The sequence below is a fragment of the Sinohyriopsis cumingii genome, chromosome 5, assembly GCF_028554795.1.
Source record: "Sinohyriopsis cumingii isolate HCF-2022 chromosome 5, ASM2855479v2, whole genome shotgun sequence".
Lineage (NCBI taxonomy): Eukaryota > Metazoa > Mollusca > Bivalvia > Unionida > Unionidae > Sinohyriopsis > Sinohyriopsis cumingii.
This window is the reverse complement of record NC_142965.1, coordinates 8,897,742-8,918,010: the sequence shown is the minus strand read 5'-3', so window position 1 is coordinate 8,918,010 and position 20,269 is coordinate 8,897,742. Positions and strand designations below refer to the sequence as shown.

At 36.4% G+C, this 20,269-nt stretch overlaps 1 protein-coding gene across 1 annotated transcript in view; it reads left to right on the top strand.

Moving 5' to 3' along the window:
• The window catches only part of LOC149798603 (uncharacterized), a 270,356-nt gene that overhangs the window by 8,149 nt on the left and 241,938 nt on the right, over positions 1 to 20,269 (top strand). Inside the window, exon 2 of the mRNA XM_089957271.1 lies at positions 753 to 10,054. Coding sequence (XP_089813397.1) covers positions 764 to 10,054 — 9,291 coding nt within the window. The 5' untranslated portion in view covers positions 753 to 763. The remainder of the gene's footprint in view (positions 1 to 752; positions 10,055 to 20,269) is intronic.

Here is a 20,269-nt window from a genome sequence, read left to right as displayed (position 1 = left end):
AAATTTAAAATGAAAAGATTTTAAAACTTACAAAACAGTTAAATTAAATTTATTTTTGCAATTAAATCAAATATACATAAAGAAGTGTAACATAGTTTATGTAATATACAAGAATTAAATGCATTCGTTATACAGTATGCTATCTCTATAAAGTATACTTGCCAAAATGTTAATGTATTTGTCTTACCGTAAAATACTTCCGAAAATGTTTATGTATTTGTCTCGCCGTAAAATACTTTCCAAAATGTTAGTATATTGTTGTGCCGTAAAATTATGTAAAAATGTTAATGTATTTTTTCGTGCCGTAAAGTACTGCCACAACGTTAATGTATTTGTCGTACCGTAAAATAATTGTCAAAAGTTAATATGTTTCTTATACCGTAAAATCCTCTCCGAAATGTTAATGTATTCATCGTTCCTTAAAGTACCATGAGTCTAAATATCACCGCTATTGTGTATAGGTCACTATCATTATTGTTCGGCACGTGATGATACTTGCATCGTGTATACTATTCTTGGTACGTACGACTATGTCCCAATAAAAGCGCGCTCATTAAAGTACATCACGGCGTAAGAACGAGGTCAAAAAGGAAATACAATAATCAAGTAATAAATCAAACTGCACTAATCAAGTAATGAGTGAACTTTAACTAACCAAGTAAGAAATGAAACTACTCTGATGAATTACTTAATGAAATTGCAATATAAAAATTACAATGCATAAATTACATGTCCAATTTATTCTGTTTCAGGATGTAAAACGATGATGAGTGCAAGAAAAACAAGTACAACGCTCGTCCCGAAAAGGGTGGCTGTTGGTCAAGCGTCAAAGTCATGCGCCGCAGAATATGTAAAAGATGCGCACACTCGAGCAGGAAGTGGTGCAGAAATGAAGGGGTTCAAGAAGACGCCAGAGCGGCAGACGAAAATAATTGGTACACCGACTTTCGATCGATTGCATAAGGGAGAAACCACGAAGCAAAATGGGAAACAAAACAGTGATGACTCAGCAATACGGCCTGAGGACACTTCTTGTGTATCTCCAGCAAAACAGAATCTCAAAAAGAACAAAGAAATCCTGAATTTGAACAAGACAATAGCTTTAAAACCCAGTGATGGTCCGCAAACTAGAAGAAACGAGGAAAATGGGAATATTTCTTCTGATGAAAACAAATCAAACATAAGTGTTCGTTCACGCTCAAGTACACCGTCTTCAGGGAGGTCTGTGTCTGGTGTAAAATTAAATATAACAACTGGTGTACCTAAACACGGTGCTGAAAAAATTCCAAAAAGCAGTTTCAGAGGATCTTCAGCTGCAAATGATGCGGGCAATTCAGTGAAAACAAAGACATCCATTCATCAATCAACCCACACCAAAAGATATCCCAATTCACGTGCCATATCTGATAAAAGTGGGGACCCACAAGGGATCGGAATACAGGATACAATATCATCACTCACCACTAAAGTGGCACTTCCACTAGTGACATGCGCAGTCCAAAAAAGGACGACAAGTGAAAAATCTCAAAATAGAGGCTCGAAAAGCAACATTCCAAAAACTAACCAGAAGAGTACTTCAAAAGTAAGCATGAGTGTTCGAGCAAAATCTGAAAAGTCTACCACGGTATCCAAGAGGGATATCGTGAGCAGATCTATTTCAGTTACTTCCGATTCTGTTGGTACATTTGTTAAATCCATATCAAATTCCAAGGATGAAATTGTAATAAAGACTTCTAATTCAAAGGAAGCTGAAGGAAATGAAACCTCCACAGTATCCCAGGAACAATATCCTAATGCAACTGACAGTGATAGCGCAAATAAACTTAAAATTGCAGAAATGTATGTGTCCCAAAGTTCAGTAGGGTATACAGAAGAGTCCGATACTATAAATAAAGATGGCGTAAATAAAGATGGCGGAGATGTTAACAGCAGTGTTTTTGAAGTAGCAAACAATACATATTGTGATGGTAATGTAACAAATAGGCTAACCAGTCATGCACCTAGTAAAATGAACAGTAACAAGACATGGCATCACAGAGCTGAGCAAAGTGGAAAAAAAGTAGTGAGTGTTTCTAAAAGATCAAAAACCTTTATGAAGGAGAAATCATTGGAACCTTTGGACTCTAAATGCCCAAATGAAAATGGTAAATCAGTAATAAACTGTGCCAAAATGTCAATCTCGCCATCCAAAAAAGTAGGAACATTTGCACGAAACAAGCGTGTGACCCCATCCGCTTCGAGACAGGTGAGTCCAAGCCCTACAGTTATTATGGAGGGGAATATGGAGAAGCAATCTCATGAGATTATAGTTGACACAAAACCTCAGTCAAAAGATTCAACAATGCGATTGTGTGCACCAAACTCTGGCCCTGAACCCATATCAAACGTTGGCGGGTCTAAGTTGTTACAAACACACGAAAAATCAAAACAGAATGCTTCTTTAAACAATGGCAGTACGCAAAATAAACTGATGAAACAGAAGCTCACAATAAAGAACGAAGCACCAGGCAATAGCAGCGGTTTTAAAAAAAACATGGACCAGAAACAAAGTCACATTCCAAAGGCATCAACTTCCAACAGGAGAGATATACAACCTAAACTGCCAATAAAACGAACCACGAAATTAAATATTCCTGCCAAAGAACGTGATAAGAGTTTGAATGCGAATCTGAAAACTTCTGGCGATAAAACAGCATGTGAATCCAGCGACGTCATTACCTACACGAATAAAAAATACTCAAAATTATCGGAATCCCCCTCTAGATACGTGGCACCGAAATGTAAAGGAATAGGTAAAGAGCTCACCACGCAGGCATTTTATTTGCCTAATTCGCCAGAAGTGTCCGAAGAAAATTGTGTCTCAAAAAAATATGAGGAAAACAGTTGTGTTATTTGCACTATGTCAGTGTATGAAAAAGAACCTAATAGTGTGCTAGAAAATTCGGATTCCAGTTCAAATTCAGAAGGGTTTGAAGAAAAAAAATATCACGAAGAAAACGGTTTTAATATTTGTAGTAAGTCAATGAGTGAAGGTGCACGTAATAGTGTGTTAGAAAATGAGGATACAATTTCAGATAATGCTCCGAAAGGCACTTTCGTTTTGAGTTTAAATGAGGAAATGATCAAGGCACCGTTCGCGAAATTACCATGTGAAAGCTATCATAGTGATAACAGTTATGAAAAACATTGCTGTCCTGAAATGGTTAACGACGAAAATTACATCACGAAGTCTCCCGAATTCCTAATTGATATTTGTGATGGTAGAGGATATTCCAAAACCTCTGTTAGGACTAATTCGAGTACAGATTGTGCACGCTCACAGCACTATAATTCAGAGATCAGAGATGAAAATAAGGCGTGTTCACTTGATATAGTAAAAGGCAGCGACAGCGATTACAGTCAAAACGAGACTGAAGCCTTGAAGAATGTTAGCTGTCTGAAGGCTGGTACTGAAATAGAATGTAAAATCCAAAGCGAAATGCGTGATAACAAAGATTTTATTCAAGGGAACGAGTGTGTATTTAGAGATAATGATATCATTTTCGCTGATCACCATTCGAATTTTGCGGTAGGATCTGTAGCTTCTCAAAACAAAGACGTTTCTTCAGAAGGTACCGAGTCTTGCATTGGTGAAATCTTATACTCTCGGCATGATAGGATGAAAAATGCTGAAGAATGTAGCGGTGCAATTAACATTTGTGAAAGTGCATGTGTGGTACTGAAATCCGAGGAACACAAAAATTTGCTGCGGCCCGTAACGACATTCGTACAAGGTACTGAATATAATGTTTCCGCAGATCAGAGTTTGATTCATTTTGATTCAGAACTAGAAAGTGGTTCTAAGAGATACAATTTACCGCATGCAAGTTCAGGTATTGACGTCAATTACCATGAAAATGAAGATTTAAATGAGAAATGGTCTGAATCGCAGAAAGGCACTGATCTTTTATCAGAAAGTGTAAATTTTGAACAAATTATTGGTGCACGAGATAAGTTGTTTTGTCTTGCACATAAATTTGACCCTGGATCGGATAAAAAGGCAAAATCATTGAAGCGCATCAGCTCTTCTGCAAGTGACGAAACGCTTGTTCAAGCCACTGACAATGTATTCCAAAAAGTCGAACAAGTAATTAAATCCGATCCTGTAAGCACTATGGAAGAATATCAAACTTGTTCTAAACTTGAAAGAGAAAGGGGGGAGTTAAAACAGAATTCAGTGAATGTTTGTAAACTAAATACTGAGGAAACATGTCAACCGATTCCTAATTTATGGGAAACAATAGATGGAGTAAAATCAGTTTCATCGGATACTGCTACTTCCGTTAGTGCGCAGAATAGTCAGACAGATATAGAGGCCGATGTGCAGGAAATTTCAGTCAGAAAATTAAGCTCCGACTTGTTCCCTAAAATTATTTCTGCAGACGTTGAGGAATCTATAGAAACGATGCAAAATATTACTCCTCATACTTGGAGATCAGAGGGCGAATGGAGTTTTAGTGAACTCTTATCCGATGATGAAAAAGATAAGAAAGGGTGTACTTTTGCCACCACCAATTTTTTAACACAGGAATGTGTGTACTGGGATCACGTTATGGAGTCTGAAAATAAAGTGGCCATGAAATGTGAACATAAGCACAGCAATGTGAAAGCTGCTGGACCTGCCCTCGCACTCCGGGAACCCCCTGTATTAACCAAGGGAGAAATGTGCCAATCCCGTGAAGCTGGGCAGGATCAAATGTCGGGCTTATCAAGAGTCAATATTATAACTCACCAAAATAGCTGTAATCGTGTGTTTTTAGAAAATTCCAGCCAACCAAATCAGCTCATGCCTGGGGAGAAAATCGCCTGTACAGACAACCTCTTGACTTCTGAAATCAGCCCACATTCATTCAGTTTGGGACTGGGCCGCCATGGCACCGCATTAAATGATCAAGAAAAATTGTTTACGGACCAGTCTAGAAAAGAAACGAATTGGTCTACTTACAACTCAGATGTTGACATTGCGCGTGCATCCTCTTGTAATTTAAGAATTGAAAATGACTCAGTTATACAAGAGAATAAATCCCATGAGAAGGAAAGTCCCATTATTTCTGATGCAAGCCCGAACGTTTTAGAAGCAGACGACAACAAGAGTGCTGATGCTACAAGTGACAGCGACACCCAAACATTTGATGATGATTCTGGTGCCAATTCAAGTGCAAGTGTGAATGGTGATAAAGTTGGGGTCAAAGTTCAATGGTCCTATGAATATCCCCTGGAAGCTAAAGATAAAATTACAGAATTATCCTTCCAAGACGGCTCGGAATTCTTCAAGGATATATCTGGCTCACTGGAAAGCTTCGATGATATTAGTGATAAATTTGTTGATGCTGAAGAATCATTGGAATGCTACAGTAATGACCTTAGTAATACTGAGAACGATTATTCTCAAAACAGCGACCCCTTTATGTATAGCAATAGGGAAACAAGCGTTTCCTTTGAAAGCTTTGTAGATGCTATTGATGGATTTATTGATGATGAAGCTGGTGATGAATTCGGCAATTGCACGCTGACTAGAAATAATTTCGCAAATACGAACCACATAGATAAAGAAAGCAGTGATAAAAAATCATGTATACAATTAGAACAGGTAAGCACAGAGCCGGAATCGTTAGAAGCTGTTAGTGACGCATGCTATTCAAACATGGATCCTTTTTTAGCGAGAAAACTTCACAGTGGTTCATATCAAGTAATCCAGAACTCAAAGCAAACCGAAACATATGAAAGCAGGTCTACAGCTGTCTACCAAGATAAGACATATCGAGATAATCCACAGCTATCAGATTCTGAAGGGAGCAAATTTATAAACTCCGGAGTTTTGCGATCTATAGATAGCTGTCATGATTCACGCAGGGGAGTATCAAAAACAGCCATAATACTAAATCTAACAGATTCAGCAGGATGGACACCTGGAAAAAATACCGGAGAGAAATCTCGAAAATCTCAAGAAACTGGTATTGAAAATTCGGCAGGTCAGGAACAGTTTATAAAGGTGTCTCATGTTGTTTCACGTGCTGTACATGTTCGGGAAGTTAAAATTGTGACACAGTGCAGTGCAGCTGTATCCCGTCAAAACATTTCGATCAGCAGTGATATACATGCAATGGACAAACCGGAAAAGTCATCAACTTTCACAAGCGAAAATGGAATAAGCGAAAAACAATGGTCCCATTCTAGTGTTGAATCAATTCAATTGCAAGATGGTATCAAGGAAAGAAAAGCGGTGACAAATCATTCATTACTCTGTAAAAATAAACTTTCTTTTCCGGATGAAAGTTACAAAGTGACAGACTTGTGTTGTATCGCTCAAAGCGGTGATCGAGTAATTAGTCACGAGTCTCCGTCTTCGTATTTACAGTCCGATTGTAGTAAAGCACAACTGACCATATCAGAGGAAGACATTTTGTGTAAATCTTCAACTTTACTTCAACAAAGTCCATCTAGAGAGAGCGAAAATCATTGTTTAGCAACAAATTTAGATGGAAAGCACGATTTTAAAATTCCGACGATCGAATACGAAAAGGGAGGACCATTACGCGACATTTTATCATCAGGCACATATAACAACGAAGTGAGCATTCAAACATTGGATGGATCGGACCATTATCAGCAATCGAAAGTCTCTTTTTCTGAGAATAAAGACTTTAACTTGAAACAAGGGATTGATAAAATAGATCTAGGTTCGGACATATTGTGTTATACAAGCTGCAAGGACATCACATCTCAAAAGGGAGAACAAGATAGCGGTATTGTTTTAGCGGTAGTGGATGTTTCTAATGAAAGGAAGTCACTGTTACCTCATAACAATCCGACTAATTCGACAAACGAAACAACACAATATCTACATACCGATGAAAGCTTTGGTGGTCGAAATGGTTTTATGGAAAACAACTTGAATTCTAATATTTATACAGAAGAGCCAAAATCACCCGAATGCCAAGACAGAGAGAGTAGCGGTCAGATCATGAAAGCTGTCATAGACAGTAATAAAACTGAGACACATAATGAGAGCTCTTCTAGTAGAATGCAAATGGTTTCACGAGGAGACATAAGAATGGTAGACCATATTGGATTACCAAACAATTCGAAATTGCATGGGTCAGTGACTGAAGATACGCCTGACATATCAAATATTTCAACAATTACCACGTTTCGCTCACCTGGAGAAGAATGTCAAGGTCATTCTGGTACGGGTGAAGAGGAGGAAAAGCCTCCTACAATTCAAGAGCGAATCGCTAAAATCTGCGATGCATCAAGAACAACTGACCATAGCAGGGCAGTAGAAAGAGACGGCCATGGACGAGAAAGGTTTAATAGAAGAAGTGGTCGAAGAGCCACGTCAACAATATGCATGCGACACGAACCGGTAATTGGGGATGAAAACAATGAAAATGACGGAATTGAAGCCCATCTTAGGACAAAATCATTAATTAGAAAAAGCAGTAGCTTCAGAGTTGAGAGGAATAAATCTAATGCGGAGGAGAACAGTGAAAACTCTGACATCGATGGGGTCTCACTGAGTCCAAATATAAAGGTGTCCGATATATGTAAAACTTTCATCAGGAAAACAAGCTCCGTTGTTATTGAAGATAAAGTCCATGGAAATCGAAATCAGTCACCGGACAACCAGAAGAAATTAAAGTGGGTGATTCAAAATGGACGCTGGCAAAGGGTCCTAGTTGACGATGAAGACGTCGAACAGAGACTCACTAAGTCAGCAACCGACGAAAGTTTGTCAACCGAACTGAACACCCCCATCCGAAAATCTGCAACAAGTGACGATTTTCAGAATGCAGATTTATCTCATGTGGATATCAACAAGGCAACACATCAAATCGAAGGTAACCTGGATCATATTCCATCACTGAATAAGAAGAATGTCATCTTCAGACATACTTGTGACAATAAAGAGAAACAACATCAAGACATCACGATGCTGGATTTTTCTAACGATTTGAAGCCGAAACAATCTGATAGAAAGACTGATAAACAGGCTGCGATTTTTTACCAGAACAGTAATACTGGCATTTCCTTAAAAGCCAGCGATATTCAGAAGGGAGAAGATGTTACAAATGTCATCTGGGAAAAGCAGAATATCGCATCAGGTTTAGAAACGGACTGCACGGAACAAAATACAGAAGTTGGAATTGACAATAATATTCGAGATGTTGTTGATTCCAGATATATACATATAGCGGACGAGCGTCAGACATCTTCAGAAAAAGACGTTACGATACATCCAGCGAGCCTGAGTAAAATAGAAAATACAAACGATAACACTACCAATTCTGCTGTCAGGGTCTGTCATGATGATGATATACCGTACGTCGACGATGTCTTGCTGGCTGATTTTGACAAAGGTATCAATAGAGAAACAATTCTTCGATCAGTAACTATAGACGAAGACACATTTGAGAAAGGTCCTATATCAGCTGCCGAAGCTGGTACTTCGTCAAATGAGGGTTTGACTAGTAATTTTAGGGACACAAAAGTTAAGGAGAGAATTGAATCTGAGACAACTATTTATAAGTTGGATAAAGAGGGTGCCGAGAAGAAAACTTTCCTTTCGTCATTTGCAACCGTTGAAAAATTTGGTTCAACTGACTCACAAATACATGCTAATGGTCGGCAAGGCGATGCTGCCGTTATACACAGTCTAGTTTCGAAGGAAAAACCCGAACTGGTAAACAATAGCGAGCCAGAAAAACAATCTTCAAGTGACATTGTTTCTGCAGATACACATGGGCATAACGACCCGACTTGTACTCCCACAGATAGTCAAGCAAAATATACATTGTCATCAGATAAACGATCTCTTTACAAAACACACAATATTGATTTTGTATGTGAAAATATTTTCGAAAAAGATAAAAGTACCTCACCTGCATTTACAGAAAGTCGGACAACAGAGAAAGATTCACGTGCGAATAATAGGACAGGAACAGAAGAAACCCGTCACGTGCCAAACCCTCTTAGACATCCAGCTTTTCTCAGGCATCCACTGGATAGAATCGGTGAATTTGATATTAAATTCAGAAAGGAAATACAGACAGACACCTCTGCTGAAATTGGTACAAAAAACGATATCCCAAGAAAAAAAACCTCATTTAAAGTTACTAAGGGAAGTAAGTCTAATGACGAAGATCGTCGGGTTACAAACAGGGTGATTTGTGAAGACGGAAGAGTTCCCTGCTCAGAGCCAAAGACTACGAAAAACTCTGTCCCTCAAGAATTGTCAATAAAAAAGTTTTCTGATGGAATGGATTTGACGGAAAATAAATTTACAAGGGAGTCCACTACTGAAGATGTACCTAGGCAAATTCCAAAACTAAAAGCCGTCAAGATTGAAGAAGAGGAAATATTTGAGGGAAACCCGGAATATACAAAGGAATGTAATATACTTTCTCTATTGCATGATTCAAGGAGTTGTGAAAAATCGGAATTTGATAATATAATAACATCTAAGCGTAAGGCGTTAAAGAAACAACGGGTGCCTGCTTCGATGGAAGATGGTGCCAATAAATCGAAAGGGCTCCTCCAAGAGGAACTTCGAAAAGTCACTTTTTTCGTGTCAGAAGATGATATAAGCGACACCACTGTCAAAAGCCGTTCAACATCACACCATAACCAAGATGTATCCCTGTCAGAGTTTGATGAAAGTCAGAGTTCAAGTAATTCTCATCCGAGATTATCTGCAACATCTGCGCCCGCCACAGGTGTACATAACGTTGAAAATAACGGCGCAAGCCGTTATCAGGATCGGAAATACACTTCCGAAGGAGATATTCGAAAATTATTGTTGGCAAAACAACCCAGGAGTCCCACGATTACCAGTGGCAGATTTCCTACTGGAGATACCTCAAAACGTCATAGAGATAGTGATTCAAAATTAGATGGATCTATACCTGGGTTACATAATAATAATGCACGACGCACAGGAACCTCATTGGGAATACTACATGATCTAGATGCCATACCAGAATCGACCGTGTACCAGCAGACACCTGCGACACCGGTAAGATTTAATGCATATTTTGTCCTTTTTCATTTAATATACACAATAAATTTAGCAACACATCAGTGAATTATATAACAATTTATGAATTTCGGTTCAAGTCCATTAAAAATGTCAGCACTTAACTGAAGAATTTAACAGTAGATACGCGATCAGCTTTCAGCAACGAATTTTGTTTTAGCAAGTCAGATGTGTCAATTATCCTTGAGAGCTTAGAATGTTTGTATGCAAAGCATTTAATTGTCAACCTATAGTGCTTTATGATTTACTCGATTGTTGCTAAAGTTACTGTATACATTATATTTTCGTTTTTTAATGACTGACTTCATGTAGAAATGACAATTGAAATCATTGCAGGCATCCCTTTTAAGATAATCTGCAGCGGCCAGCCATTCTTGTTTTCATATTTCGACTACTTTTTTGAGCAGTTTTTACTTTATTAGGTCATGTTCAGCATTGAGGCTTAGAACATAAATTACATGACATTGGGCTGGAGGAAAAGATATTTATTGTTACGTATAATTATTGTCATCAGATGACGATTCACCAGCATAGCCATTAACGTTTCAATAACTTTACTTTTCTTTGCAAATCGTAAGCATTCCTTAATCTTAAATATTCTAATTCGTTTTATAGAGATCTCAGATCAGATATTATTATTACTTCGTCAATAAGTAATCACTGGATGGATTCAGCTGTTATTCAAAACAAATTAGTGTTGTCAATTTGAATACATGCATTAATTAGCACGATGACACTCAATCAGTAATTACTGCAATGTCTCTGGCTTCTAAGGAATGCAGGGTTGGGTAAGGACTGACCATTCAATTATCGAGGACTGGTAGGATGGGTCCTGGGGTTTTATTTTGAACCAGGATATTTTTGCACCTCATAGTCATTTAAATGTTCTGTCTCTTACGACGCTCGTGTTAAGCTCTTGTCAGCTTAAGAAACAAAATAAAATCATTTCGCTTCTTACTTCTCTATATACCAAGTAAATCATTAATGTGCTGTTTGAAATTACCCTTTTCCTCTGAATTTGTTTTTGTTCTGAAATTATTGTAACAGAATCTGGGTACATACAGTTTACACGACAATCTCTGAAAAGGTCAGAATATTGACTGGCTCAAATGCTTCTCTCTTTTACACTGTACAGTGTGTTAAATACATCCCAAGAATAATGATAATAGCAAACAACCCGTCTCATAAAGACCTACCATCTTTCCACAGCCGCTGGAAACTGTGAATAATTTGGAGAAAGAATAAAATATGTCCTAGTTGTTATAAAGAACAATCATAAAAATACATACAGATGCAGCTTAATGATTTCGGCTCCGAACGATCGATGAGTCATAGCATTTAGTGCAGCTGGGGACCTTAAAAGCGATATCTAACCAAACAAACCGGCTATTCAAATATCAAAAATCAAACTTGTTATATCCCTGTTGGTTACACCAGAATATCTAAATAAATTAAATAAACCCTTGAATAAAAGCTATTGCATTGTATTTTTTTCGAATGGCAATTTATTCAAACGGCAATTATTGCTTGTGACGTTTTGGATTAAGGTGAATGGAAGTGGAGCAATACCATGCTTTGTCGGCAAGTTTTGTTGCAGGGTTTTGATACAGTCAAGTCATGTCTGTTTTGATCAGATAATGCCGAGTGTTCTAAATATACACCCACTGACTGGATACATCACAGCGTAATAATAATGATAGCATCATTACCACTTCGTTTGCCCCGGTCTGTTGCATAGCAAGATGGAATCTATTGGGAACTGGCGTTTCTTCCTCTAGTATGCTATGATTCCCTGCAAATGTGGGAAAGGGGGCTGTGGGGGTGCGACGGATCGTAGACGGGGCACGGATGAGCGACTTGTATAAAGCGCTCGGCTTTACCGATCACGCGTGGGTTCGAGTCCTGGGCTCTGCCATTGTGGCTATGCCAGAAAGCTTGCTAGTAGCTCCCCGTGGGCCGTTGATTCTTGCCTGGGGTCCACCTTCACCAGTTATGCTGGCCGCCATTTATAGCCTATCTTTCGCTGAGGAAAGACGTCAAATCCAAAACAACAACAATAGATCTTAGAAATAGATAATGGAGGAAGAAAGAGGAAATGATTTAATATATTGCATTATTTTCCCCAGTAGTAATGAAACATGGTCAGGTGCATTCTTGTGATGGTCAATGAAAGTTGGAGGACGCACACCGTTACTGAATCCTTGTTTAACCAAGGTATTTTAACCCAAAAATTATATCCATTTTCACCATGTAAAGTGGTTATATCGCATAGTACTTTACATTAAAAAATAGTATTTGGCGGATTACTTTATATTTAAAACTCATATATCACAGACTGCTCTGTATTCAAAACTATCATATCACAGACTGCTCTATATTCAAAACTATCATATCACAGACTGCTCTGTATTCAAAACTATTATATCACAGACTGCTCTCTGTTCAAAACTTTTATATCACAGACTGCTCTGTATTCAAAAATATTTTATCACAGACCGCTCTGTATTCAAAACTATTATATCACAAGTTGTCCTTTATTCAAAACTACTCTATCACAGATAATGTTGTATTCAAAATTATTATATCACAGATTGTCCTTTATTATGTGACAGAATGCTCAGTATTCAATACTATTATATCACAGATTGTCCTTTATTATGTGACAGACTGCTCAGTATTCAACACTATTATAACACAGATTGTCCTTTATTATGTGACAGACTGCTGTGTTCAGTACTTTTATATCACAGCTTGTCCTTTATTATGTGACATACTGCTCAGTATTCAGTACTATTATAACACAGATTGTCCTTTATTATATGACAGACTGCTCTGTATTCAATACTATTATATCACAGATTGTCCTTTATTATGTGACAGACTGCTCTATGTTCAGTACTTTTATATAACAGTTTGTCCTTTATTATGTGACAGACTGCTCAATGTTCAGTACTATTATATCACAGATTGTCCTTTATTATATGACAGACTGCTCTGTATTCAATACTATTATATCACAGATTGTCCTTTATTATGTGACAGACTGCTCAGTGTTCAGTACTATTATATCTCAGCTTGTCCATTATTATATGACAGACTGCTCCGTGTTCACCACTTTTATATCACAGATTATCCGTTATTATATGACAGACTGCTCTGTATTCAGTGCTATTATATAACAGCTTGTCCGTTATTATATGACAGACTGCTCTGTGTTCAATACTATTATATCACAGAATGTCCTTTATTATATGACAGACTGCTCTGTGTTCAGTACTATTATATCACATATTGTCCTTTATTATATAACAGACTGCTCAGTGTTCAGTACTATTATATCACAGACTGTCTTTTATTATATGACAGACTGCTGTGTTCAGTATTATTATATCTCAGCTTGTCCATTATCATATGACAGACTACTCTGTATTCAGTACTATTCAGTACTATTATATAACAGCTTGTCCGTTATTATATGACAGACTGCTCTGTGTTCAGTACTATTATATCACAGATTGTCCTTTGTTATATGACAGACTGCTTTGTATTCAGTGCTATTATATAACAGATTGTCTTTTATCATATGACAGACTGCTCTGTATTCAATACTATTATACCATAGATCGTCCGTTATTCAAAAGAAGCATTTTAAGCTTTAATGTCCTCAATGGAAATCTTTTTAACTGAATGTTGTGTATTATTCAACTAAATTTTGCCTTCTGTTAAAACCGAAGAGTTCTATAAAAGAAATCTCAAAGCATTCAACTTTACAGTTGCTCTTCAATGCAGAGGAATATTTTGATACATTATCTATTTAGTTTCATGTTCCCTTTTAAAAGAGCTGTTGAGGGGCAGTTTATATAGCTATGTTAAGTAAACATGAACCTTTGATTTTTTTCTTGCAATCCTTGTAGCTTGGCGTGATGAAGACTGACAAATTAGATGTATATCAGCAGGATGTAATTACGAAGTCGTATTGCTTATAAATAACATTGGTAACTTTTTAATACAAAATAAATTTAGTTTTAACACAAATCTGAGAGGAAATAAACAAGTAAAGGGAAACTGTACAAAACTTTGTCAGACATTAACGACATGCCGTAAGTCGTCTCCAAAGACTAAGTAGTACTGTTTTGTCAGCTGAATATATGGAAGTGGATTACCGCCATAATACTTGCGTGTATTTGCGATCTTCCTTGATGTATTATTGTAAATGGCTGCTTGCAAGTGGTACTTTCATAATTATTTCCATGTATATTGTGTTCTTCATTGATGCGAATTTTACGTAGCAGTTTTCCAGTGCTACTTTCCATCTACGTTTTTGTCAATGGCTGCTCGCAAGTGCTACATTCGTAATTCGAATCGTCAGTTTTAGGTGCCTAGATCTTCCTTCTGTGTCATTGTGACTTGCAAATCCTATATTAGTTATTAAAATTTTTAATATTATATTTATAAACTTGCTATATCACAAGCTACACAGATTGCACTTTCTAAAATCATGATTATAATGTAGCATCAAGCATGTTGCAAATCAGCATCACGGAAGTTACCATAAAATAACGCCTCATTATGACAATAGATGGCGCTGTGACACGTCAATTTATCACAATACGACTACTCCCTTGACCCTAGCAACAAGAGGTTATACCACTTTACGGCATGTTTGGGGCATCTTATTTAAAATAGCATTCAAGTTATATTACCACATTAAAGTCAGCTAATTTCTCCGATGAGTGGTCAATGAGCAATCAAACTGTTGTTCACAGGAAATTCATAGTCTAGCTCATAAAACTCCTTAAGCTGGTCATTTTGGTGTCAGAAAGACTTATCACAAGACACTGTTTCATTTGTATTGGCCGAAAATTATGTTTATAAGTACCATATCTTGTCACACTTGTCAAATGATAGAAAATCCTGATCAGAAGATATCTAAGGCACATCTTCAACCTATTCCTGCAATTATTTGATCATTTGACAAGCCATTCAGCAGAAAAATGATAGTCTGTCAGTTCTATACCTAATACAAGTCACTCAACGAATACTTGTTGACCATAATGTGTGTATCCTCAAGATTTCCATAGGCTATTCCTTTTACGAATATTAAAGCCAAAAATGTTGTAAAAGTTTAGGTAATGTTTTCTAACACTTGTTTGCTCCCCCAAATCTGTCCAGCAATTGTATGTTTTATTATGTCCAACAACTTATGCATGAATTAGACATCCAAACACTTTAATTTTTCTCCCTATCACCCTGCAAATCATTTGGCTAGCACAAGACTGTCCGGAAACACTCTCACCTACCCAGGATACATGTATACAGTTATACTGAATCAAACCTTAAAAGAGACATTGATCAGTAAAATCCTGCATTGTATAAGTATCGAGTAAAATCTGGAGACTTTTTTCCCCATGTTGGTAATTATCACCGAATGAAAGACCCCATGACTACCCTAAAACAGCAACAGTTTTTCTCTTGTTGATACTTGCTGAAGGAAAGACCCTAAGACTGTCCAAAAACACGCTCATCGACCCAGGATACATATATACAATTACAATAACTTACTGAAATATGCAGTTTTGGTGCATTTCTCTCTCTCTCTCTCTCTCTCTCTCTCTCTCTCTCTCTCTCTCTGATCATAAATAATTCACTAAATTACTTTTATATTGCAAAGAGCAGCACACTTAATAAGTTAGAATCAAGTGTAACTACATTCTTATTTAAAAAATTCTTTTCAAGTTTTTTTAAACCGTTAAAGACAACGATCACCTGAATAATTATAACCTAAGAGTGCAATATTTATATTTTTTTAAAATATTTGAACTAATGTATTATTTTAATTGGTTTAATAATGCTAAGAATTACAATAAATAAAAGTAAAATATCCTGTAACATTGTCGTTTATCTCTGATTATCTCCACTTTTAGAAACAACATTTTTAAAGGATGCAACCAGTTTAAAGCTGGTTTTTTATTTACTTTTTTAAAAATACATTCAAGGGTCGAGGTTCTGTACATTAGCAATGCAAATTAAGTTTTGAAAAACAATCGTACACTAAATCTAATATTTCTAATCGGAAGTTAACATTTTTGTCATGATACGAACATAATTTTCCTCAATTTGGCGACAAAATATGTTCCAAAATGAAGATTGAGATGAGAATAAGAAAACCTTTAGGAATGCTAAAAAAATGTAAATGTAATTTTACCTATAAACTTTTTAGAATCTGCTATTGATGTTGCTCTGAAATATATTATTTTTGCCAGAAGCTTATGTACAATAGTATCACCGGAAAAGATACACGCCTGTGAGATGCGTCAATATGGGTGATGTACATATACGATCCACAACCAGGGGTCATATGATGAAAGCTCGTTAAAAATAGTGCGAGGGAACATATCATTGTAGTTCCTGATCCTTACTTTACTAAAATAACTAACGTCTCCAAAGTAATGAGAGATATCAATAAGAAATAGATTTCTTAAACGGTGAAAGTAAATACTTAGTGCGTCAAAACTGGGGTTGAAGAAGATGGACCAGCCTGCTGCAGTGCTTGCATTTTTGTTTTCGTAAAAGTACTATAAATCACTTAGATCTTCGAGAAAGCACATGGTTTTAGAGAACTATTAAAACTTAGTTGCTAACGTGCACCTTAAAAAAGGGACTGAAAGAGTTTCAATGTTTATCGATACAAAATGAATACCGTAAAGCTCCGTGGGGGAGCATTCATTATTTCTGGTAAAGGAAAAACTTTAGAAATTTAGAGCGCCGTCTGTTGTCGTATCTCTAGTATGTCATTATGACAACAGATGGCGACACGAGTTGGACAACAAAGACGATACTGATAAAACTTAGTATTTACATTATTGCAAGGCCAAATCTGAATAAAACAGTAATTAAAATGATGTAATTGTAATATGGCAAGTTTATAAACAGAATACACAAAACTTGTAATAACTGACATGGCGTTTGCCATACGACAAAACAACCGAATAAATTCAGTAGCTGGCAAACTGCAAGATACAATGACGCAGAAGGAAAATAGATCTAAGCACTTGCAAGCAGCCATTCACAGCTTGCGTCAATGAAGAATAGAAAATTCATGATTCGAATTATGAATGTAACACTTGCAAGCAGTCATTGATAATAACGCAGAAGGAAAGTAGCACTTGCAAACTGCTACGTACAATTTGCATCAATGAACAATACAATATACATAAATAGAATTATGAACGTAGCACTTGCAAGCAGTCATTTATAATAATGCATCAAGGAAGGTTAGAAAATATACGAATAGAAATATGGCGGTAATCCCCTTCCATATGAATAAACGTTGCACACAGTACGTGGCACGTGCACGTTTCTCGATGATTTTGGCCAAAAGAATGTGAGATCTTAAACTAGTGAAAGTCTGGCAGATTTTCAAATAAGTATTTGTTGGCGATTCTGATGACAGACTGCAATTTAATGTACGTTTTAATCACGTGACCATTTTTGTGGAAAACGGAACATACATTTTAATAAAGCATTTGTAGCAAAATAGTCCGCAAGCCATGGTTTATTTTTTCTTCTTGAAAGATTACAGTGTACCTTATCACAAAAATCGGGTGTTTCAAAAACTTCAAATATATTTTCGTTTCATAATTTTTTCTTTAAAAGGTAAATATCACACATGCGCGAGCGCGCGCGTGTGTGTGTGTGTAAAACCAATAAAGCATGATTGATTAGAATGGAAAGCGACAAAGTTATGATTTATTGATTGATATGGAGAAAAAGTCATATCAGAAGCTAAAGCCATTTGTACAACTTTTTAAATCTAAGATTGGTAATTTTAGTAAGGTAGTTGCAAAAGAGATTTTTGAAATGTTTTTGGTGCGTGTGAAAACATGCAAAGTTAAGTTTCTCGGGTCACGTTTTCCTTATCGCTGAAATGAATTTAGGAATGTTAATGTAGGGATATCCATGAAACTGGAATTTATTCTGGGAATCATTGCCAAGATACGTATTATCATCAGCACCGCAGTGCCATTCGAGTTCCTCATAAAATATTCCACTCAGTAGTTTTAAATTACCATAGGTATTTGATGAATGAAACGAATGCTAAAACTTCACGATGTCTTATGGACGCCAAAATGTTTCTGCAACCGCAAATGCACCTGAAACCGATGTAATTGAATTCTTGATTTTCAGTGAATTGATCATACTCGTGCAAGTTATATGTGAATAATTACCTTTTCTTCGCATAGCACAATCACGTCTGTCGAAATGTTAACAATAATTGACAATAGCACTTTAGGAAATATGGTAGAATATTTTCCCCACCCCCACGCCATATCCATGCACCGGGCACAACGGAGGTTTAATTGCAGGTCATGCAATTTATAAGTTACATTGACCGACACTTGCATAAATTGGTATCAAATGATTTTTTTTTCTATGTTTAAATTTTTTCCTGTGCTTGACACAGTTACAGTGAGGTGTTTTAAAGTTTAGCATCTACGTGAAATCTGCAAATGTACGTTAAGACTATACCTAGTTTATATAAGACACCGTATTATATCATGATAATGAGTAAGACACCGTATTATATCATGATAATGAGTAAGACACCGTATTATATCATAACAATGAGTAAGACACCGTATTATATCATGATAATGAGTAAGACACCGTATTATATCATGATAATGAGTAAGGCATCGTATTATGTCATGATAATGAGTAAGACATTATTATATCATGATAATGACTAAGACACCGTATTATATCATGATGATGAGTAAGACATATTATTATATCATGACAATGAGTGAGACACAGTATTATATCATGATAATTAGTAAGACACCGTATTATATCATGACAGTGAGTGAGACACAGTATTATACCATGATAATGAGTAAGACACCGTATTATATCATGATAATGAGTAAGACACCGTATTATATCATGATAATGAGTAAGACGCCGTATTATATCATGATAATGAGTAAGAAGCCGTATTATATCATGATAATGAGTAAGACACCGTATTGCATCATGATAATGAGTAAGACACCGTATTATATCATATTAATGAGTAAGACACCGTATTATATCATGACAATGAGTAAGACACATTATTATATCATGACAATGAGTAAGACACCGTATTATATCATGATAATGAGTAAGACACCGTATTATATCATGATAATGAATAAGACACAGTATTATATCATGATAATGGGTAAGACATCGTATTATGTCATGATAATGGGTAAGACACCGTATTATGTCATGATAATGAATAAGACACAGTATTATATCATGATGATGGGTAAGACACCGTATTATATCATGACAATGAGTAAGACACAGTATTATATCATGATAATGACTAAGACACCGTATTATATCATGATAATGAGTAAGACACCGTATTATATCATGATAACGAGTAAGACACAGTATTATAGCATGATAATGAGTTAAACAGTGAAATGATATATAACCTGTACATTTGTCCACCGATTTTATTTAATTATTGCTTTTGTGGTTGGATGATGGTTAGTTCTCATCCATATTAATCATCGACATGCTCTGGTTTTCACGATATTTTCCTGAGTGGACGAGGGCATGGTTGGTAGACAATTTCACATTCTCCAATGATGTGGACAATGTATTTACAATATACTGTATCTTTCTTGTTTTACCCTAATCTTGAGCAAAAACATGTGTGTCACTTGTTAGCTAGCCATGAGGAAAACAAATGTTCTTTAAAACATAAGTGCTATTGACTGTAACATAGAATATCTGGATGATGGTAACCTACTTTCATTTTCCATTACTATATTGTATAGTCTGTTAAATTCAGATATCGTGACATATTTTAGCTGTTCTGGTCATAGACCAAACGAGCTTTTGGGATGGTCTGTTGTCTGTCGTCTGTCCGTCCGTCCATTAGCACAAATTAGGATTCACATTGAACTTTACACATACATTCATCCCGTAGTCCAGCTGTTCCTATACGAAAATGGTGCCGCTTGGAGACCCAAGTTAACCCTAGTGGCAACCATCTTGAAAACCTTGTTTTAGCTAATGCTCCTGAATGGCTGGTCATATCAACATGGGGTTTTCTAATGATGTCTAATTGGTCCTAAATAAAAATGGTGCTGATCTATCATTCAAAATGGCTATCACGCCAGCCATCTTGAA